This window comes from Haliotis rufescens, unplaced genomic scaffold (assembly GCF_023055435.1).
Source record: "Haliotis rufescens isolate VD_foot unplaced genomic scaffold, xgHalRufe1.0.p SCAF_16, whole genome shotgun sequence".
NCBI lineage: Eukaryota > Metazoa > Mollusca > Gastropoda > Lepetellida > Haliotidae > Haliotis > Haliotis rufescens.
Window position 1 is genome coordinate 17868898 of NW_025963846.1, and position 24977 is coordinate 17893874.

Here is a 24977-nt window from a genome sequence, read left to right on the forward strand (position 1 = left end):
GATACTTTCGATGATCCAGATGGATACGCACATGAAGGCACGCATCCAGTAGGTCTAGACTGACCATGTACTTTCCCGTTTTTATGATCTATCGTAGAAATGCAATCGAGTTCTTCCGAATGTTTGGTGGTGTCTCAACAAAGGTTCTGTGTCAATATGTGGCATGTTAACACCACCATCTGCTCCACGTTGCCGACTTGCAGTAGTGGTTTCCCGCTTCCCTGAAAAAAGCTTCGGTGAAGGGGATCCCCTATGAAAGCGCCTCCTTCGTTGTGGTGAAAAGATGTTCACAGGGTGTATGTTGCATTTGACGATCATGATGACATTCCCTTTCTGACCATCCCAATCCCTCTCATTGAACATAAATCATACCAATCTACTACCAATCGTAACAGACTCTGTGAACATTGAGATCAACTGTCATAAAGGAATCAAAACAGTCATCTAGGGAGACCAAGGCATTGTTCAACAAAGTTTCTTTCGAAGGTACCTTCTTCAAACCTGGCCGCATGGCTCTTAAAGTACTTCTTTTTGGCTTTTTGGCACCTACAACATGTTCTCCTTACGCATAATTTAAGCCCCTCTATCACTCTCACATTCTGCATGCTTCAAAAGACGATAATGTCATCTTCAGAGAGATCTTTCCTTATTTTAGACCATGATCAAAGCCATGACAGTTGCTACATCTTGTTTGGGGGGCATACATTAAGAAAGTCAATTTGTAACTGCCACAAACTTTCCTCTTTCTGTTGTCATTGCTAAGGACTATAGAACTCAAGTAACAAGCTTAAGTGTTCTTGGCAATATGATCAGGCAGCACAAGGTCCATGCATTGCATATTGTGAACCACCTCAAAATGAATGCTTTTTTGCTTTTTTTGCTTTTTATTCTTTGTTTAAAGCAGCACTGAGCAATATACCAGCTATATGAGAGCACCAAGGTGCATATGATGACATACATTAAGCAAGTAACAGAGCCTGACTACCCGATCCACTTGGTGGCCTCTTACAACCACCAATTCTAACCCAGATCCCCAAAGGTAAAGATTCAAAATGTCACATCTGATGTTTACCAGTTTTAGTGCTGACATTGATTATAATCAAATGAACCTGGGATTAAAATCTGACGAATATTGATGAAAAAAACAATATGACTCACAGACTTGCTCTTGCTCGACACATGTACAAACAGTTCCCTGTCTCGCAAATTGTGGCGTGACTGCAGACATTTCAGAGCATCTTCTTCCTTGGTGTAGGTAATAAAGGCAAGCTTACTGTTTTTGTTTCTGATTCTGGAACTGAGAGATGAGGTCATGTGAAAATGGGCTTAACTTCACATTCAAGATTACTGAAATCATATAGTGATAGTGATGATGTTCATTTGTTTGTTAAATGCCACTCAACAATATACCAGCAATGTGATGGTAGTGTGTAAATAATCAAGTCTGGATATGGCAATCCATTGATTGAATCCTACTCATTGATCTACGCAATAGGGATACAATGGCATGCTGCAACTAAGTCAGCTAGCCTGACAAACCAATCTTGTAAGTTGCCCCTTACAACAAGCATTGGTCACGGAAGATCGTTTCTAACCAAGATCTCGCTGTGGATGAAGATAATCCGGAATGATGTGCCATCTTACCGCTCTTTGTTTTTTATTATTTCGCAGGAGAATAATTTTCCCCACATGGAAAAGTACTGAAACAGTTCGTCTTCAGTCACGTCAGGAGGGACGTTGGTCGCTAACAGCTTGTGGCTCTGTAAAACAATAAAGGTGATAAAAACACTGAATCTTGACAAACACTATTGTTTTCTGTTTAACGCCACACAAAGCAGTATTTCAGCTACATGATGACAGTAAGTAAATAATCAAGCATCCATCAGACAATCCAGTGATTGACATCATGAGCATCGTTCCATGCAATTGGGAAACAATGGCATGCTATCAAACCAAGTCCTCGCTCCTGACCACCCAATCCATTAAGTCACTCTTTTGACAAGCATAGAATGCAGGGGACCTATATTTTTATCTGGAATCCTCAAGGGTGCATTGAGATTTACAACACTGTACATCATGAAGTAATGCTTACAACCATATTGATGCCATACTGTGCAAAGGATCATGCCAAAAAGGCTGTACACATCATGAGCAAGTTCCTTGAGTATCCTTTAAAGCCTAAGCATTTCAATCTCATTAACATTCTGACAGAATCAGTTGTACAGCCAGTCATTGAATAACCCTTTCAAGCAACATATATATGATCAAGAGCGAAATATCAAACAATAGTTAATAATTCAATTCAATGTTAATTTTTCAAACAATACTACATCAGGAGTAATCACACCCACATCACCAACTTTCTGCACCCCTGTGTTACATGTAATTTGTCATTCTTACTTAGCCTTAATGTCATCAAACTGCGGGTACTTCAAGATTAGGTGCTCATGTTCCTATTATGTTTTACAGTTATGCATTATACCTTATTCGACGTAATAAGCGCCCCGCTCTAATAAGCGCCCACGGCGATATTTGCTAATATATTGGCTACTGAACAATCCCAATTAGCACCCCCTTGGATTGATCAATGTACACAAGACTTATTTATTTGTGTATAATACGCACTCGTGTGATATATGCACCCTTAATTATGGGCAATTAAATTCTGGAAAATATAACTGTCGTGTATCATTTCGGGCTGTCAGCATAAACCACGAAATTTACGATCTTTCAATTCTGTTTTTCTCTCACTAAAATTATATTCTAATAAGAGCCAGGGGGCACGGGTGGCCCAGTCGTCTAAGGCACCGCAATTTCGCTTTGCAGAGTTGCGTCCCTTGGGCACGCCAGAAACCTATGATTGTGGGTTCGAATCCCGGTTCGCCCTGATTATGTTTCTAGGTTTGTCAGCACCATACCCGTGCTCGTGGGTTCACCGAAGTGGTAAACGTCTGAGACCTGCATCACTTCGGGCTTTCCATGCCGTGATGTAACTTGAATACTGTTAAAAGCGGCCTTAAACCTAACTCACCCACTCACTCTGATAAGAGCCCCCTATTTCTAATTTTGAGAGCACCCAGGGCGATTATTACATCGAATACGGTAAATGTATAATACTGGCAGCAGACCGGCCTATGTTTCAACGTTGATAAATTTATGGGAACAGGGTACAACCTGTTTGTGTTCGGTGCAACTTGGTTTTCGTGTAAACATGCACCTGGTCTGTTTAATTTGGGACTGTTATCAACAAGGTAGAGAGTCAACAGCACAGCAGCAGTGAGTGAAAAGTGGTCTGTTAGTTGTGGGAATGTTATCAACAAGGTAGAGAGTCAACAGCACAGCAGCAGTGAGTGAATAGTGGTTTGTTAGCTGTGGGGATGTTATCAACAAGGTAGAGAGTCAATAGCACAGCAGCAGTAAGTGAATAGTGGTCTGTTAGTTGTGGGAATGTTATCAACAAGGTAGAGAGTCAATAGCACAGCAGCAGTGAGTGAATAGTGGTTTGTTAGCTGTGGGGATGTTATCAACAAGGTAGAGAGTCAACAGCACAGCAGCAGTGAGTGAATAGTGGTTTGTTAGCTGTGGGGATGTTATCAACAAGGTAGAGAGTCAATAGCACAGCAGCAGTAAGTGAATAGTGGTTTGTTAGTTGTTGGAATTTTGTCAACAAGGTAGAGAGTCAACAGCGCAGGTGCAGTAAGTGAATAGTGGTTTGTTAGCTGTGGTGATGTTATCAACAAGGTAGAGAGTCAATAGCACAGCAGCAGTAAGTGAATAGTGGTCTGTTAGTTGTGGGAATGTTGTCAACAAGGTAGAGAGACAATAGCACAGGTGCAGTAAGTGAATAGTGGTTTGTTAGCTGTGGGGATGTTATCAACAAGGTAGAGAGTCAATAGCACAGCAGCAGTAAGTGAATAGTGGTCTGTTAGTTGTGGGAATGTTGTCAACAAGGTAGAGAGACAATAGCACAGGTGCAGTAAGTGAATAGTGGTTTGTTAGCTGTGGGAATGTTATCAACAAGGTAGAGAGTCAATAGCACAGGAGCAGTAAGTGAATAGTGGTCTGTTAGCTGTGGGAATATTATCAACAAGGTAGAGAGTCAACAGCGCAGGTGCAGTAAGTGAATAGTGGTCTGTTAGTTGTGGGAATGTTATCAACAAGGTAGAGAGTCAATAGCACAGGTGCAGTAAGTGAATAGTGGTCTGTTAGCTGTGCGAATGTTATCAACAAGGTAGAGAGTCAATAGCACAGGTGCAGTAAGTGAATAGTGGTCTGTTAGCTGTGGGAATGTTATCAACAAGGTAGAGAGTCAATAGCATAGCAGCAGTAAGTGAATAGTGGTCTGTTAGTTGTGGGAATGTTATCAACAAGGTAGAGAGTCAACAGCGCAGGTGCAGTAAGTGAATAGTGGTCTGTTAGCTGTGGGAATGTTACCAACAAGGTAGAGAGTCAATAGCACAGGTGCAGTATGTGATGAGTGGTCTGTTAGGTGTTGGAGTGAGTGAGTTTGGTTTTACGCTGCTTTTAGCAATATTCCAGCAATATCTTGGCAGAGGACATCAGAAATGTGCTTCATACATTGAACTGAGCTGGTGCACCACTACACAGATACCAGCGTTAGAGATTAGCACTTGTCCTGTAGTCCATGCCAAACTGCCCAATACTAAAGGTATCATAAGGACAAATAGAAATTTGCCATTTTTAAGGGTTTTGCTATACGTTATCCTTATAAAGACTAGTGGACTAAAGATGTTAGTTTCTACTGCTGACCTTCAAACCAAGGTGATGTGTGTATTGAGCTGGTACACTACACAGATACCAGTATCACACCAAGGTGATGTGTGTATTGAGCTGGTGCACCACCACATAGATACCAGTATATAACCAAGGTGATGTGTGTATTGAGCTGGTGCACCATTACATAGATACTACTATCAAACCAAGGTGATGTGTGTATTGAGCTGGTGCACCACTACACAGATACCAGTATATAACCAAGGTGATGTGTGTATTGAGCTGGTGCACCACCACACAGATACCAGTATATCACCAAGGTGATGTGTGTATTGAGCTGGTGCACCACCACATAGATACCAGTATATAACCAAGGTGATGTGTGTATTGAGCTGGTGCACCACCACATAGATACCAGTATATAACCAAGGTGATGTGTGTATTGAGCTGGTGCACCACCACATAGATACCAGTATATAACCAAGGTGACGTGTGTATTGAGCTGGTGCACCATTACATAGATACCAGTATATAACCAAGGTGATGTGTGTATTGAGCTGGTGCACCACCACACAGATACCAGTATATAACCAAGGTGATGTGTGTATTGAGCTGGTGCACCACCACATAGATACCAGTATCAAACCAAGGTGATGTGTGTATTGAGCTGGTGCACCACCACATAGATACCAGTATATAACCAAGGTGATGTGTGTATTGAGCTGGTGCACCACTACACTGATACCAGTATCAAACCAAGGTGATGTGTGTATTGAGCTGGTGCACCACCAGACAGAAACCAGTATATAAACAAGATGATGTGTGTATTGAGCTGGTGCACCACCACATAGATGCCAGTATCAAACCAAGGTGATGTGTGTATTGAGCTGGTGCACCACAACATAGATACCAGTATCAAACCAAGGTGATGTGTGTATTGAGCTGGTGCACCACCAGACAGAAACCAGTATATAAACAAGGTGATGTGTGTATTGAGCATGTTCATAGCTGGACAGACATGATTGAGCAGGTGCACCACCTGACAGATAGATGTTTGATCATGTTTAAAGAGAGAACTGAGAACATACAAACCTCCAAAGATGCTAAAGCAGCTGCTGTTTTCCTTCGATCTGGAACTAATAAAAAAAAACTTGGCGTTTATTATTAACATATATTCCAATTCTGTGGAGTGAGGAAACTAAAGGACCAGATTGTCTACAGAGGGATGTTTCAAGGGATTAGGCCATTGTTCCTTCTTACAGACATTAGGGCTGGGAACCTAATCTCATCACGTCCAGTACAATCAATACAAGTGATGAGGCCCGTAGTTCCTTCTTACAGACATTGGGGCAGGGAACCTAATCTCATCATGTCCAGTACAATCTATACAGGTGATGAAGCCCGTAGTTCCTTCTTACAGACACTGGGGCTGTGAACCTAATCTCATCATGTCCAGTACAATCTATACAAGTGATGAGGCCCCTAGTTCCTTCTTACAGACACTGGGGCTGGGGACCTAATTTCATCACGTCCAGTACAATCAATACAGGTGATGAGGCCCGTAGTTCCTTCTTACAGACATTGGGGCTGGGAACCTAATCTCATCATGTCCAGTACAATCTATACAGGTGATGAGGCCCGCAGTTTCTCCTTACAGACATTGGGGCTGGGAATCTAATCTCATAATGTCCAGTACAATCTATACAAGTGATGACGCCCGTAGTTCCTTCTTACAGACATTGGGGCTGGGGACCTAATCCCATTATGTCCAGTACAATCTATACAGGTGATGAGGCCCGCAGTTTCTCCTTACAGACATTGGGGCTGGGAACCTAATCTCATAATGTCCAGTACAATCTATACAAGTGATGAGTCTGTAGTTCCTTCTTACAGACATTGGGGCTGGGAACCTAAACTCATCATGTCCAGTACAATCTATACAAGTGATGAGGCCCCTAGTTCCTTCTTACAGACATTGGGGCTGGGAACCTAATCTCATCACGTCCAGTACAATCAATACAGGTGATGAGGCCCGTAGTTCCTTCTTACAGACATTGGGGCTGGGGACCTTATCTCATCACGTCCAGTACAATCTATACAAGTGATGAGGCCCGTAATTCCTTCTTACAGACACTGGGGCTGGGACCCTAATCTCATCACGTCCAGTACAATCTATACAAGTGATGAGGCCCGTAGTTCCTTCTTACAGACATTGGGGCTGGGGACCTTATCTCATCACGTCCAGTACAATCTATACAAGTGATGAGGCCCGTAATTCCTTCTTACAGACACTGGGGCTGGGACCCTAATCTCATCACGTCCAGTACAATCTATACAAGTGATGAGGCCCGTAGTTCCTTCTTACAGACATTGGGGCTGGGAACCTAATCTCATCACGTCCAGTACAATCTATACAGGTGATGAGTCTGTAGTTCCTTCTTACAGACATTGGGGCTGGGAACCTAATCTCATCATGTCCTGTACAATCTATACAAGTGATGAGGCCCGTAATTCCTTCTTACAGACACTGGGGCTGGGACCCTAATCTCATCATGTCCAGTACAATCTATACAAGTGATGAGGCCCGTAATTCCTTCTTACAGACACTGGGGCTGGGACCCTAATCTCATAATGTCCAGTACAATCTATACAAGTGATGAGTCTGTAGTTCCTTCTTACAGACATTTGGGCTGGGAACCTAATCTCATCATGTCCAGTACAATCTATACAAGTGATGAGGCCCCTAGTTCCTTCTTACAGACATTGGGGCTGGGAAGCTAATCTCATCACGTCCAGTACAATCAATACAAGTGATGACGCCCGTAGTTTCTTCTTACAGACATTGGAGCTGGGAACCTAATCTCATCACGTCCAGTACAATCAATACAAGTGATGAGGCCTGTAATTCCTTCTTACAGACATTGGGGCTGGGAACCTAATCTCATCATGTCCAGTACAATCTATACAAGTGATGAGGCCCCTAGTTCCTTGTTACAGACATTGGGGCTGGGAACCTAATCTCATCATGTCCAGTACAATCTATACAAGTGATGAGGCCCGTAGTTCCTTCTAAAAGACATTGGGGCTGGGAACTTAATCTCATCACGTCCAGTACAATCTATACAAGTGATGAGGCCCGTAATTCCTTCTTACAGACACTGGGGCTGGGAACCTAATCTCATCATGTCCAGTACAATCTATACAAGTGATGAGGCCCGTAGTTCCTTCTTACAGACATTGGGGCTGGGGACCTAATCTCATCACGTCCAGTACAATCAATACAAGTGATGACGCCCGTAGTTCCTTCTTACAGACATTGGGGCTGGGAACCTAATCTCATCACGTCCAGTACAATCAATACAAGTGATGACGCCCGTAGTTTCTTCTTACAGACATTGGAGCTGGGAACCTAATCTCATCACGTCCAGTACAATCAATACAAGTGATGAGGCCTGTAATTCCTTCTTACAGACATTGGGGCTGGGAACCTAATCTCATCATGTCCAGTACAATCTATACAAGTGATGAGGCCCCTAGTTCCTTGTTACAGACATTAGGGAACCTAATCTCATCATGTCCAGTACAATCTATACAAGTGATGAGGCCCGTAGTTCCTTCTAAAAGACATTGGGGCTGGGAACTTAATCTCATCAAGTCCAGTACAATCTATACAAGTGATGACGCCCGTAATTCCTTCTTACAGACATTGGGGCTGGGGACCTAATCTCATCACGTCCAGTACAATCAATACAAGTGATGACGCCCGTAGTTCCTTCTTACAGACATTGGGGCTGGGAACCTAATCTCATCATGTCCAGTACGATCAATACAAGTGATGACGCCCGTAGTTCCTTCTTACAGACATTGGGGCTGGGGACCTAATCCCATTATGTCCAGTACAATCTATACAGGTGATGAGGCCCGCAGTTTCTCCTTACAGACATTGGGGCTGGGAACCTAATCTCATAATGTCCAGTACAATCTATACAAGTGATGAGTCTGTAGTTCCTTCTTACAGACATTGGGGCTGGGAACCTAAACTCATCATGTCCAGTACAATCTATACAAGTGATGAGGCCCCTAGTTCCTTCTTACAGACATTGGGGCTGGGAACCTAATCTCATCACGTCCAGTACAATCAATACAGGTGATGAGGCCCGTAGTTCCTTCTTACAGACATTGGGGCTGGGGACCTTATCTCATCACGTCCAGTACAATCTATACAAGTGATGAGGCCCGTAATTCCTTCTTACAGACACTGGGGCTGGGACCCTAATCTCATCACGTCCAGTACAATCTATACAAGTGATGAGGCCCGTAGTTCCTTCTTACAGACATTGGGGCTGGGGACCTTATCTCATCACGTCCAGTACAATCTATACAAGTGATGAGGCCCGTAATTCCTTCTTACAGACACTGGGGCTGGGACCCTAATCTCATCACGTCCAGTACAATCTATACAAGTGATGAGGCCCGTAGTTCCTTCTTACAGACATTGGGGCTGGGAACCTAATCTCATCACGTCCAGTACAATCTATACAGGTGATGAGTCTGTAGTTCCTTCTTACAGACATTGGGGCTGGGAACCTAATCTCATCATGTCCTGTACAATCTATACAAGTGATGAGGCCCGTAATTCCTTCTTACAGACACTGGGGCTGGGACCCTAATCTCATCATGTCCAGTACAATCTATACAAGTGATGAGGCCCGTAATTCCTTCTTACAGACACTGGGGCTGGGACCCTAATCTCATAATGTCCAGTACAATCTATACAAGTGATGAGTCTGTAGTTCCTTCTTACAGACATTTGGGCTGGGAACCTAATCTCATCATGTCCAGTACAATCTATACAAGTGATGAGGCCCCTAGTTCCTTCTTACAGACATTGGGGCTGGGAAGCTAATCTCATCACGTCCAGTACAATCAATACAAGTGATGACGCCCGTAGTTTCTTCTTACAGACATTGGAGCTGGGAACCTAATCTCATCACGTCCAGTACAATCAATACAAGTGATGAGGCCTGTAATTCCTTCTTACAGACATTGGGGCTGGGAACCTAATCTCATCATGTCCAGTACAATCTATACAAGTGATGAGGCCCCTAGTTCCTTGTTACAGACATTGGGGCTGGGAACCTAATCTCATCATGTCCAGTACAATCTATACAAGTGATGAGGCCCGTAGTTCCTTCTAAAAGACATTGGGGCTGGGAACTTAATCTCATCACGTCCAGTACAATCTATACAAGTGATGAGGCCCGTAATTCCTTCTTACAGACACTGGGGCTGGGAACCTAATCTCATCATGTCCAGTACAATCTATACAAGTGATGAGGCCCGTAGTTCCTTCTTACAGACATTGGGGCTGGGGACCTAATCTCATCACGTCCAGTACAATCAATACAAGTGATGACGCCCGTAGTTCCTTCTTACAGACATTGGGGCTGGGAACCTAATCTCATCACGTCCAGTACAATCAATACAAGTGATGACGCCCGTAGTTTCTTCTTACAGACATTGGAGCTGGGAACCTAATCTCATCACGTCCAGTACAATCAATACAAGTGATGAGGCCTGTAATTCCTTCTTACAGACATTGGGGCTGGGAACCTAATCTCATCATGTCCAGTACAATCTATACAAGTGATGAGGCCCCTAGTTCCTTGTTACAGACATTAGGGAACCTAATCTCATCATGTCCAGTACAATCTATACAAGTGATGAGGCCCGTAGTTCCTTCTAAAAGACATTGGGGCTGGGAACTTAATCTCATCAAGTCCAGTACAATCTATACAAGTGATGACGCCCGTAATTCCTTCTTACAGACATTGGGGCTGGGGACCTAATCTCATCACGTCCAGTACAATCAATACAAGTGATGACGCCCGTAGTTCCTTCTTACAGACATTGGGGCTGGGAACCTAATCTCATCATGTCCAGTACGATCAATACAAGTGATGACGCCCGTAGTTCCTTCTTACAGACATTGGGACTGGGAACCTAATCTCATCACGTCCAGTACAATCTATACAGGTGATGAGGCCCGTAGTTCCTTCTTACAGACATTGGGGCTGGGAACCTAATCTTATCACATCCACTACACTCTATACAAGTGACAAGGCCTTATCGTAGCCCCCTCTCACAGACATGGGGTCCCCCTCCAGTGTTTTATTAAAATCCTACCTTTTGCATCTTTAATCATCTGAAATCAAGAAACAGAAGACGTGTCACAAGCAATATATATATCAGAACAAGAATGAAATATCCAACAATATTTATCATTGTTAATAAGTCAAAGAACACTAACTCTGTCGGAAGTAAATTGCATCCATCTCCCCAATTTCCTGCATCTAGATGTCAGATATTGGACAGAAGCTAGCTTTTTCCACCTTAGTGCATGAGGTTTGGGGTAGCAAGATACTATTATGTGCACAACGGATAGTTGACCCTGAGGAGAATTCTGATTTTATCGTGTGATTACCAATAAGAATTACACATATCCCCTATCATGACACACACGTCTTACAGTGGGTCCTGAGTGAATGTCTGTCATCTCTGCTTTCACAATATGGGTTAACCTTGTTTCACATTGACCATTTTTTTCCATAAATAGTGGTGGCATTCATTTCCTAAACATCTGTTGAAAATGGGTCCCCCCATGTCATGCAATGACCCCACTGATTCTGTCAAAAACAGTAAATGCAATAAGGAGTAATGCAGGATCAGTTAAAAAATATATAATAACATATCTATCTATTTTCTTATCCTATTTCACACTATGCATTTCACCATCAGTCTGATCCTTGAGTGGAAACGATCCTTGACCCTGTTTCAAAGCTTCAAAAACACCTCAACTAGGGCTGGGACAGGTAACTCGGGTACTCGGGTCGGGTGGGTACTGAGTAGGACCCGGGTACCCACAGGACTACCCGGACCCTTGGTTTGTCGAGTGATATATTGTTTCATTACAAAATTTCACAATATAACTAAATGGTTACACGACAATTTTTAGTCTCTAATGTTCGCATTTCTTCATGACTATGAACACGTTCCTTCTGACTTATATATGTTTGAAAAAAGGTAAAACTTCAGTTAACTTCAGGGTATGCATGACCACATCGTTTTATACATGTATTTAAATACATTCTGCCAGGGCTACTGTCAAACTATTCCTAATCGGACATTGTGGACCTATCTCTTGACACCAACAGCGGGTACCCGGGTAGGGTCGGGTAATAGGGGTGTGGGTACCCGGGTAGTAAATTTGGACTCATCCCAACCCCTTACCTCAACCAACCCCACCTCAACAACCATGGCCACCACCAGCTGTTGCAATGCATGGACCCTGTGCTGTAAACCAGTGCATAATGATCTTACACTACCTGATCATCTGACCTAACCTACCATCTCATTCAGTTTCATAGAGCGTAAAGAGGCTTGCATAACTGTGATGCGGGGATGGTTATCCTATCTCACACTATGCATTTATCCCATGGTTGGAAGGTGGGGAGCAGATACCCAAGCCTGACACCAAGAATGTCGAGACAGATATTCAGGACCAATTCTAACCCAGATCCCCACAAGGTCCCAAATGAAGGTAATGATTCAAAATGTCACATGCTGACATGGATTATAATGAAATGAATCTGTGATTCAAATCTGCTTATAGCGTTGACAAATTGAATAAAAAGGACTATGACTCACAGATTTGCTCTTGACCGACACACGTACAGACAGCTCCATGTTTCGCAAATGGTGACTTGACTGCAGACATTTCAGAGCGTCTCCTTCATTGGTGTAGGAAACAAAGGCAATCTTATTGGTTCTGGAACTGAAAGATGAAGTAATGTGACAATGAGTTTAACTTCACATTCAACTCTGTGTGTGTGTGTGTGTGTGTGTGTGTGTGTGTGTGTGTGTGTGTGTGTGTGTGTGTGTTTGTGTTTGTTTTTGTGTGTGTTTTTCTTTGTTTGTTTGTGTGCGTGCGCTCGAGTGTGTGCAAGACTCTGCAGTTTCACATGGATACCCAGTTTCAGATACCGTATACTGACTCCGAGCTGCCTAGTCCTTACTTTATATTCTGTTGAGCGCATGACTGGGTTACAATACATGCAATAAGCACCATCTTTTAACATCTAGGACATTCTAACTACAAGACCTCAGAGGCAGTGGCCCTGCATGATGTTTGTTTGTTGTTTAATGCCACTCAACAATGTACCAGCAATATGACGGCGGTCTGTAAATAATCACGTCTGGACATGGCAATCCAGTGATTGACATCCTAAGCATTTATCTAAGCAATTGGGATAAAAGGACATGCAGCAACCAAGTCAGCGAACCTGACCACTTGACCCTGTAAGTTGCCTCTTACGACAAGCATTGGTCACTGAAGATCGTTTCTAACCCCTATCTCGCTGTTTAAGAAGTTGATCCAGAATGATGTGCCATCTTACCGCTCTGTTTCCACTATTTCACAGGAGAATATGGTTCCCCACCGGGAAAAGTACTGAAACAGTTCATCCTGAGTCACATCAAGGGGTATGTTGGTCACATACAGTTTGTGCTTCTGTAAAACAAAAAAGCTCTGATCAAAACACTGAATCTTCACAAACACTTTTTTAAAATTATTTTTGGTGTGAAGTCATTGAGATCTGTTTTTTATCTGTGTAACGCCACACAGCAGTATTTCAGCTACATGATGACAGTAAGTAAATAATCAAGCATCCATCAGACAATCCAGTGATTGACATCATGAGCATCGTTCCATACAATTGGGAAACAATGACATGCTTTAAAACCAAATCCTCGCTGCTGACCACCCAATCCATTTAGTCACTCTTTTGACAAGCATAGAATGCAGGGGACCGACATTTTTACCTGGAATCCTCAAGGGTGTATTGGGATTTATAACATTGTATAACATAGGAAAGAGGCACACCTGTGCAAGATCCTTGAGTATCCTTTAAAGCCACAGTATTTCAATCTCATTAAGATTCTGACGGAATCAGTCGTACAGCCAGTCACTGCATAACCCTTTCAAGCAATATCTGATGGATGCTTGTCCTTATGCTCATAAGCATGATAAGTGAGCTTTCAATTTCTTTCAGTGCATTTTATTATAGTTTGTTATCTGCTAGCCCAGCAGTTAAGAACAAGCTGTCAATCACCCACTGGCCAATGATAAGCATGATAAGAAAGAACAAATAGCTTTGTTTCACAGAAATACATACGTCCATATCGTCTCTTCTTTTCCATGGATCTGAAACAGAGAAAGTTGACAAGTGTTCCAGTTGGACACAGTTTCGGGACTGCACGTTGTTCAGAATTATTTCCCCTAATTTTTTAGCCCAACAATGTCGCACTTTAAGTGCTGTTAGAGGTTTCCACATTTACATGACATTTACATGACATTTACATAACATGTAGGTGATATGTAGGTGATATTCCGGTTACAGTTTAAACACACATGACAGACACACATATTGGTTTGTTATTACTTTTTTTCAATTTTGAACATTGTTGAAGGTGTACTTAACTCATATTTTTCAAATGGAAAAAGAAAATCATTTGCTCTCTTATTCCATTTGTGAGAATTATTTTATTAAACTTGAGATATTCATTATTTGTGTCATGTATTTGTCAGTTCTCGCTTTAAAGCCCTGGATCACCATTTTGGGCTCAAAAAGGCAAAATCTGTAATTAAGTCCGGGGCTTAAATCCATGTAGTCACGGTATGTATAAGCCTATACACATCTCTAGTATCATCTCTACATAAATTTGACTGCTAACATATACCGGTATATTTTTCAAGAGAAGTTAAAGGACACCCATGCAGACAAACAATAGAAATAGGTAAGATTCTACATCCACAGAAAGACTTGCAGAAAATATTAGACAATGCAGAATTGAAGAAAAAATGCGGAATTTGCCTTTTTTATCAATCAATACACGAATAATAATTATTTTCAAACTTTTGTATTTAATTTTACCCATATGATGCCCAAACATGCAACATGTGATTCAAACATACAACATACTTTCTCACCAACGTCTAGAATGCCAATCAAAGTATATGTGGAGTTTTATAAATTTAACTTAACAGAAATGATGTATTTGAAAATCTTATTAAAAAATTGCATATTCATATACATATCCTATCTCACTCTATGCATTTCTGATTCTTCTTTCAATCCTATGTGGAAACGTGCTAAAACTAAAGGTTTCCAGCTTCTCAAAACAATTCACACAAATACACTCCAGCATCACCATGGTTACCATAATCTGGGTCATGCACACTTTCCATGCCGATTGACCTGCACACGCTGAATACATGGTTTCCCCAGCCAACTCATCTTTCTGGGGGGCCCGGTCGTCTAGGGCGCCGCGATTCGCTGAGCAGAGTTGCGTCCCTTGGGCACGCCAGAAACCTATGATTGTGGGTTTGAATCCCGGTTCACCCCGATTATGTTTCTAGATTTGTCAGCACCATACCTGTGCTCATGGGTTTCACCGAAGTGGTAAACGTCTGAGACCTGCATCACTTCAGGTTTTCCTCCAACATGAAGCTGACACGCCGCGATATAACTGGAATACTGTTAAAAGCGACGTCAACAAATCCAAACTGAAGTAGGCAATTTAATCCAATTATTATACTATCTTGTGATAAAAAGGTATTCATTGTTTATCTGGACTTACGTTTATAACATATTTTATTCATTATAATCAAAATTTCAATATCATTTACATTAATTTTAGCAAAATCGTGTGTGAAGTGATTGGTTGATCGCACAACTCACTGTTATTTACAGCAATTAGGCAGGCTACCACTATTGACGCCTTGAAACAAACTTTAGTTGCAAGAGAATGGATACATATCTCATAAATGCCATACTTTGTCTCGTTAAGAAGTCATATTTGAGGCAGTTTGACTATTACATGTCAACATAAGGTTTTCGAAATAAAAAAATATGTAGGGCGGGAAGTCCAAACAGTGACTTGTCAAATTGTTCCATAGGTAAAAATATCCTGCGATAGCAATCATCTGTACCAAAGTGCTAAACTTATGGTTCTTATAATATTAAATATTTATAGTGAGAGCTGCAAGTAAACTAACATGATAGTGGAATTATATTATTCCTGATAAAATAATAATTTCAGATACAAATTCTTCCGACCATTGCATCAAAATTCTTTGAAGTTGTATAATTGGGTAATTTTTAACTGAATTAACTTAATGGTAAATCATCATGTCCAGTGATGTTTTATATCAAATTTCATATTCATATTGACCAAGTTTGTCATACCTGTTCGTTCACCTGAATACGCTGAAGGGATAGAATGTGTTTTTTTTAAAGCGTGTAACACTCGATAAATCATTTTTTACACTATGAATCATAAACTACTATTCAAATAGTTTTTTAAACTCTGAAACGTGCAGCATAGATCATGTTAGGTAGGCAGAGCATGTACTGTTTTGTTGGTCATCTACCACATACGACTCCACCTTGGTTAAACCGCTGATCGTCCATAACGCTCATCAATTATTTGGACCCCAAAGGTAGAGTTGTAGCAAAGGATCACTGTATAGGTGGAGGACCTGAGCGGTGTGTTGTGGACAAATTACCATGCGTGACCTTTGGGGAAGGGCATCTGCTGGTACAAGCCGAACGACGAGGGTTGTCTCTGTGCCGATGAGGAGAGTAAAAGGAGGGAAAAAGGAGTAACAAGTAGTGTCTTCAACTGATGTTATAGTCTTAGGTATGCCCGTCCAGTGGAGATTTGACAATCTCAGCAACTGAAGATGAAGATGACAAGGAAGCAATACTATCTCTAGTTGTCTTCGGAACAGTGAGAGAGGTCACAGTTGATTAAGAAAAAAACCAGGTTCGGTGGAACCATATTCGCCTAATGCATTTTCCAGAGCAATTGAGCCCAAAGGCTGGTTTGCTGAAGGCGGGTTTGTTGAAGGCCAGTTTGTTGAAGGCGGGTTTGCTGAAGGCGGGTTTGCTGAAGGCGGGTTTGTTGAAGGCCGGTTTGCTGAAGGCCGGTTTGTTTAAGCTGGTGAAGGTGGATTCTTTGGACTTGATCAAACAGGAAGCACTGGGTTCGTCAAAGATGCTGATCTACTTGGCTTTATTACCAGATTTTTTGTGTTTTTTGTTATTTTGCCAGTAAAATCAGAGAGCCTATCTTGCTCACAGCATCAACATTTGTGCAAAAAAATATGATTGATCTGGCAAATCAACGCATTGCGCACAACACCCACGACATTCGGAACAGACATCATGCGGGGTCTGATGGTGAAAATACCCATCTGCAAGTGAGACACAATGGACGTTGTGTGGACAGTTCATCCATGATGAATAACGATTAGTTGTTGAAGAAGGAAAATGGTGAAAAAGGCAAAAATATACCCAAATGAATCAACAGTGATCAACTTGGTGTATAAATATGTCACCACAAGGTGGCAATTAGAAAGAGTGGGTCAACCGGCAAGAAAAGAATGCATGAACTAGATTGCTGGGACGTGACCATGGTGATGCTGGGTGTGTTCGGATGAATTGTTTTTTAAGAAGCTGGAAACTTTGTCAAGGCATGTTTCCACTCAGGATCGAAAGTAGGAAGAGAAATGCATAGTGTGAGATAGGATAAGTTTGAAAATTAGATTATATAATATATTATCTGCATTTTAGATGTGACATGTCTATTTTCTGACAAGGTTTCTTCACAACTTACTTCATAGAACTTGTAAAAAACGGAAGAAAGAAGAAGGCCAGTTTCCTTTTGGAACAATGTAAGTGCTGAAGTAAATACTTGTGTTTTTTTTTTTATAAGGTTTACAAGTTTTACTGAACTTAATCTAAAAAACAAAATGTACGCAGAACGATTAATTATGATGATCCAGCAATTGTGCATGACCTTCCCATTTGTGGACAACTTACCTCCCCCCTTTTTGTCCTGGAAAAAGAAACAAGGTTTATTCATTAGAAATTTCAGTTTCGATTAAAAACAAAAACAGCATTCTTTTCATTATATATATGTTGTCTGAATCCGCACTCAGTCATATTCCGGCCACATGTCATGTAAATAATCGAGTCCGGACCGAATTATTGTCACAAGGACAGATCCATGGTCAAATATGGGGTAGTGGGACACATTGAGCCCATCAGTCAACAGGGAGACAAGCATGTGGTACCGGGGTGACAAGCAAAGGGGAGTGGGGACCTACTGATCCCATCAATCCAGAGGGAGACAAGCATGGGGTACTGGGGACCAATTGAGCCTCGCAATCCCTAGGGCCGACAAGCATGGGATACTGGTGACATATTCTACCCCACAACCCCCAGGGGGACAAGCATGACAAGCATGGGTACTTTGGACATATTCTACCCCACAACCCCCAGGGGGACAAGCATGGGGTACTTTGGACATATTCTACCCCACAACCCCCAGGGGGATGAGCATGGGGTACTTTGGACATATTCTACCCCACAACGCCCAGGGGGACAAGCATGGGGTACTGTGGACATATTCTACCCCACAACCCCCAGGGAGACAAGCATGGGGAACTTTGGACATATTCTACCCCACAACCCCCAGGGGGACAAGCATGGGGTACTTTGGACATATTCTACCCCACAACCCCCAGGGGGACAAGCATGGGGTACTTTGGACATATTCTACCCCACAACCCCCAGGGGGACAAGCATGGGGAACTTTGGACATATTCTACCCCACAACCCCCAGGGGGACAAGCATGGGGTACTTTGGACATATTCTACCCCACAACCCCCAGGGGGACAAGCATGGGGTACTTTGGACATATTCTACCCCACAACCCCCAGGGGGACAAGCATGGGGTACTTTGGACATATTCTACCCCACAACCCCCAGGGGGACAAGCATGGGGAACTTTGGACATATTCTACCCCACAACCCCCAGGGGGACAAGCATGGGGTACTTTGGACATATTCTACCCCACAACCCCCAGGGGGACAAGCATGGGGTACTTTGGACATATTCTACCCCACAACCCCCAGGGGGACAAGCATGGGGAACTTTGGACATATTCTACCCCACAACCCCCAGGGGGACAAGCATGGGGTACTTGTGACCAATTGATCCCACAATCTCTAGGGCCCACAACCATGGGGTACTGGAGAGCATGTACATATGTAGAAGAATTTTGGAGCTCACCGAGACAAGAATTTGTTTCTTCTGGATGATGTGCGGACAAGCAGCTAGAGCAGCCTGAGCATCTTCTCGGCGCCTGTACTGTACAAGGCCTTTTCCTGAAGAACTGAAAGAACATGTTAGGTGTTTATTTCTCACTTTCTCATGTTACTGCCGTCAAATAGCTGGAATAATTGCTGAGTGCAGCTTTAAACAACAAACAAACAAACAAAACTTATGTTACTCATCTGCTGACCCTCAAAATCAGGGATGTGGAAAGATAGTGAAGTGCCATTTCAAAACAGTGTCTGATGTCTGAGATAAGCCAAGGTTAAACCACAAACAGGCAAGGCCTATCTGACAGGAAAATTACTGACAATTATTGGTAACAGAAACACTGATGTGTGGGGAAAGCCATGGTTAAACCACAAACAGGCACGGCCTATTTGACAGGAAAATTACTGACAATTATTGGTAACAGAAACACTGACGTGTGGGGAAAGCCATGGTTAGACCACAAACAGGCAAGGCCTATTTGACAGGTAAATTATTACTGACAATGATCGGTTATGGAAACACTGATGTGTGGGGAAAGCCAAGGTTAAACCACAGACAGGCATGGCCTATTTGACAGGTAAATTACTGACAATGATCGGTAACAGAAACACTGATGTGTGGGAAAAGCCATTGTTAAACCACAGACAGGCAAGGCCTATTTGACAGGTAAATTACTGACAATTACTGGTAACGGAAACACTGAATGATGTGTGGGGAAAGCCATGGTTAGACCACAGACAGGCATGGCCTATTTGACAGGTAAATTACTGACAATGATCGGTAACAGAAACACTGATGTGTGGGAAAAGCCATTGTTAAACCACAGACAGGCAAGGCCTATTTGACAGGTAAATTACTGACAATTACTGGTAACGGAAACACTGAATGATGTGTGGGGAAATCCAAGGTTAAACCACAGACAGGCAAGGCCTATTTGACAGGTAAATTACTGACAATTACTGGTAACGGAAACACTGAATGATGTGTGGGGAAAGCCATGGTTAGACCTCAGACAGGCAAGGCCTATTTGACAGGTAATTTACTGACAATGATCGGTAACAGAAACACTGATGTGTGGGAAAAGCCATTGTTAAACCACAGACAGGCAAGGCCTATTTGACAGGTAAATTACTGACAATGATCGGTAACAGAAACACTGAATGATGTGTGGGGAAAGCCATGGTTAGACCTCAGACAGGCAAGGCCTATTTGACAGGTAATTTACTGACAATGATCGGTTATGGAAACACTGATGTGTGGGGAAAGCCAAGGTTAAACCACAGACAGGCACGGCCTATTTGACAGGTAAATTACTGACAATGATCGGTTATGGAAACACTGATGTGTGGGAAAAGCCATTGTTAAACCACAGACAGGCAAGGCCTATTTGACAGGTAAATTACTGACAATTACTGGTAACGGAAACACTGAATGATGTGTGGGGAAAGCCATGGTTAAACCACAGACAGGCAAGGCCTATTTGACAGGTAAATTACTGACAATTACTGGTAACGGAAACACTGAATGATGTGTGGGGAAAGCCATGGTTAGACCTCAGACAGGCAAGGCCTATTTGACAGGTAAATTACTGACAATGATCGGTTATGGAAACACTGATGTGTGGGAAAAGCCATTGTTAAACCACAGACAGGCAAGGCCTATCTGACAGGTAAATTACTGACAATTACTGGTAACGGAAACACTGAATGATGTGTGGGGAAAGCCATGGTTAGACCACAGACAGGCAAGGCCTATTTGACAGGTAAATTACTGACAATGATCGGTAACAGAAACACTGATGTGTGGGAAAAGCCATTGTTAAACCACAGACAGGCACGGCCTATTTGACAGGTAAATTACTGACAATGATCGGTAACAGAAACACTGAATGATGTGTGGGGAAAGCCATGGTTAGACCTCAGACAGGCAAGGCCTATTTGACAGGTAATTTACTGACAATGATCGGTTATGGAAACACTGATGTGTGGGGAAATCCAAGGTTAAACCACAGACAGGCAAGGCCTATTTGACAGGTAAATTACTGACAATGGTCGGTAACAGAAACACTGATGTTTGGGAAAAGCCATTGTTAAACCACAGACAGGCACAGCCTATTTGACAGGTAAATTACTGACAATGATCGGTAACAGAAACACTGATGTGTGGGAAAAGCCATTGTTAAACCACAGACAGGCACGGCCTATTTGACAGGTAAATTACTGACAATGATCGGTAACAGAAACACTGATGTGTGGGAAAAGCCATTGTTAAACCACAGACAGGCAAGGCCTATTTGACAGGTAAATTACTGACAATGATCGGTAACAGAAACACTGATGTGTGGGAAAAGCCATTGTTAAACCACAGACAGGCAAGGCCTATTTGACAGGTGAATTACTGACAATGATCGGTTATGGAAACACTGATGTGTGGGGAAATCCAAGGTTAAACCACAGACAGGCACGGCCTATTTGACAGGTGAATTACTGACAATGATCGGTTATGGAAACACTGATGTGTGGGGAAATCCAAGGTTAAACCACAGACAGGCATGGCCTATTTGACAGGTAAATTACTGACAATGATCGGTAACAGAAACACTGATGTGTGGGAAAAGCCATTGTTAAACCACAGACAGGCAAGGCCTATTTGACAGGTGAATTACTGACAATGATCGGTTATGGAAACACTGATGTATGGGGAAATCCAAGGTTAAACCACAGACAGGCATGGGTATGGAGATGGTGTGCTGTGGCCATCGATGTCAATGGAAGTAAATCTGGGATTGAGGTCTCACTAGCTAGTAGGGTCGGGACGAGTTCAAATTTACTACCCAGGTACCCACCCCCCTATTACCCAACCCTACACGGGTACCCACTGTAGGTCTCAAGAGATACAAAATGTCTGATTGGGAATTTTTATTTACCACAGCACTTGCAAAACATATTTAGATACACGTATTAAACGATCTGGTCATACATACACTGAAGTTGACTTAAGTTAGATCTTTATTCAACCATATGAAAAGTCAGAAGGAATGGGAGCATAGTCAGAAAGAAATGCAAACATTAGTGACTTGTAGAGTAACCATAGAGTAAAAGATAATTTATGTCAACAAACTATATATCACCTGACTAACCACAGGTCTGGGTAGTCCTGTGGGTCCTACTCATTACCCACCCGACCCGGGTACCAGAGTTACCCGTCCCAGCCCTACTAGTTCCAGGCCAGCAGTATTTTTTTACTATTTTACACTCAACGCAGATTTCAGTGTGACCTTTCATGCAAGGCCTGATCAGAAGTTGTACTCACATTCCATCATCTCTTATCTTTACGTAGACATCAATCATGCCTCCCCACTGGGAGAAGTACTTGAACAGATCAGACGTTGTTGTTGTCAGCAGGAGGTCAAACACGTAGAGCGTACAGGCCTTCTCGTCATCCACCTACAGCAAATGAACGAATGGATGGATGGATGGACGGACAGACGACAGATGGATGGATGGGTGGGAGTTTGGAATGAAAGAATGAATCAAAAGATTGTAATAACATTAAATATTTGCAAGTGAAATGTGACATGTGGAAGCCAGTCACATTTGTTTAACCAATATTATAGGTAATAAACTTTAGTCTGTTAGCACATGGTTAGTACAAGATAAAGTCTTCAGGGTTGATTTCTCCAAAGTTGATTTCTCCTTAACTCTATCTGTTTACATGAACTACTGGTCCAAAGTGAGATGCAGACTTGTTGGATTTGACCCCTGCCTCTTGTTCTACCCCATGGGGATTCCAGGTTGGAGTAGGTCCCCAGCAACCTATGCTGGTGGTGAGAGGCGACCAGATGGATTGGGTGGCCAGACTTACTAAGTTGGTTAACAGTGTGTCATCATACTCTGAGGGCGTGGATTGTTGCTCATAATATCAATCACTGGATTGTCTTACCCAGGATCAAATTATTCATGCACCGCCATCATATAGCTGGAAGACTGCTGAGTGTCGTGTGAACCAATGAGACATGGATAATCCAGAATTCCAAGTTTCAAGTAGGTTATTCTAAATTACATTTAAAATGAGATAATGAACCACTAGTCGGTTATTAGCTGCAGACCAGTTGGGTTTGACCAACTAGGTCTATCCCTGCTTCATTGGGATTCAAGGTTGGAGTAGGTCCTCAGCAACCTATGCTGGTGGTGAGAAGCGACCAAATGGATTGGGTGGCCAGGCTTACTAACTTGGTTGACAGCAAGCCATCATACTCCCATCTTCCCGAGGCAAGTGTATTCACAAGCATATATCTGTTAGCATGGTTAGCTAGTTTTGACCTTTGCCACATCAAGCCCACTTTTCTTCGTTTGGTCTTGGCACCACTCTCGTAGATCACAAGTAGTGCCCAGACAAACCAAGGCAATCATTGACATCATGATTGAGTGGTTGAGATGGAAAAGACATATTCGTGTCAACAAAGGCAGCAAGCAGTAAATCATTTCTATACAAATGTGTTCCAGTTCTGGGAATAAGTGTTCTCACCATCATACCACTTACAAGCACAGTGCTTGGGTGACTTGATTTATAACTTGGAAAGAGCTAGAAAATACTAATCTTCGCTTAAATGTTGAAAGAAACTTGAGCACAAATTTGACAAGCTATTGGAGAGGCCATGTTTTCAGAACCCAGATGACGATATTATGAAACTTTCTCTGATTGGACTATCAATATTTGCGATAGTCCGATCATGCCAATCATATTTAGTCATATTTTGAAGCACGCTGATGTCAAATGGCTTTAACTGACCAATCAGCATTTGAGAATTGCTAAAATGCACATGTGAAAATATCCGAAAGTTATAAACACTGTCATTCTACCTTTGTGGGTAATATTTTTCATAATCTTACCTTTGCATGACTCTTGGATTGTAGCTCTGCTGGAACACACACAAATATATATCGTTTGATAGGCATTACTTAGAAGTTGACGGATGACAAAGTAGACACAATTTATGGATAACAACTTCTTTAATCCTGTAAAGGTGATGTTTCCGTATACAGATCCTTATGCCTTGCTTGACAATGGTATAAGGATCTATACTGAAACATATAAGGATCTATACCGAAATGTCGCCTTTAGAGTATTAAAGAAGTTGTTATCCATTAATTGTGTCTACTTCGTCAAATAAAATTAATATTATATAGAAACCATATTTTCTTGTGCATAATACGCCATTGAATATAACGTGACAGGGTTCTGGATACCTTTTGGAGCCACTGACCATGTAGACCATGTACTCACACACTATACACATTGGATATTGATTGTTTACTTGGAGTATTTACTCAGAGATTTATCAAGACCTGCTCGGGTCTCAAGTCTGCAGGAAATGTCAACAAAACATTTCCAAATTGAGTGAGTGTTTGTTTGTTTGTTTGTTGTTGGCAGTCTGTATATAAGTCTGGACCAGACAATCCAGTGTTGGATACCATGCATTGATCTATGCGATTTGGGGCTCGATTTACAGAACTTGATTTAACCTCTACCACGTGCATGTGGGCTTGTTGCACCAGACTAAACCATGGTCCCATTAATTTATCACAGTTGAAAACAGAGATGCATAAACTAGTCTAAATAAGTAAAACCACAGATCTCTAATGACTGTGTCATACATCATGAAACCAACACTACAGCAGTTAGTGACTTAGTAGAGTAAACTAAACTAAGAGATGCTGAGGTTGTTCAAAGATTGACGTTGTGTGGATACTTAACATGCTTAAGGGTAAATCAAGCACAAATTTGCATTTTGGGGACTTGCACTTGGTTCATGTAGACATAAATATTAGGTTGCATTTTTCAATAATAGGTTGCACTGGTGCATGTTTTATATAGCTAAATCAAGCCCTAACTGGTAGTTACCAGGTTCTTTAACTGGTAAAACTAGGCTTGGATTGGTAATTTATGACTATTTAGGCCCTGTGGATCAGCAAATAAAGCGCCCCATAAATCTTTGTTGTTGAACAAA

The 24977-nt window shown here is 42.1% G+C and overlaps 1 protein-coding gene across 4 annotated transcripts in view; it reads right to left on the bottom strand.

Annotated features, from left to right (window-relative positions):
* The window catches only part of LOC124121356, a 79940-nt gene that overhangs the window by 50156 nt on the left and 4807 nt on the right, over positions 1-24977 (bottom strand). For 3 of the 4 annotated variants that reach the window (XM_048396941.1, XM_048396940.1, XM_048396938.1), the window contains exons 5-15: positions 23860-23888; positions 22280-22413; positions 18935-19037; positions 17679-17694; positions 13968-13996; positions 13191-13303; positions 12442-12568; positions 10921-10939; positions 5827-5870; positions 1645-1760; positions 1159-1297 (exon numbers count right to left, since the gene is read on the bottom strand). In XM_048396941.1, coding sequence (XP_048252898.1) covers positions 1159-1297; positions 1645-1760; positions 5827-5870; positions 10921-10939; positions 12442-12568; positions 13191-13303; positions 13968-13996; positions 17679-17694; positions 18935-19037; positions 22280-22413; positions 23860-23888 — 869 coding nt within the window. The remainder of the gene's footprint in view (positions 1-1158; positions 1298-1644; positions 1761-5826; positions 5871-10920; positions 10940-12441; positions 12569-13190; positions 13304-13967; positions 13997-17678; positions 17695-18934; positions 19038-22279; positions 22414-23859; positions 23889-24977) is intronic. The other variant, XM_048396939.1, reaches the window with a different exon arrangement.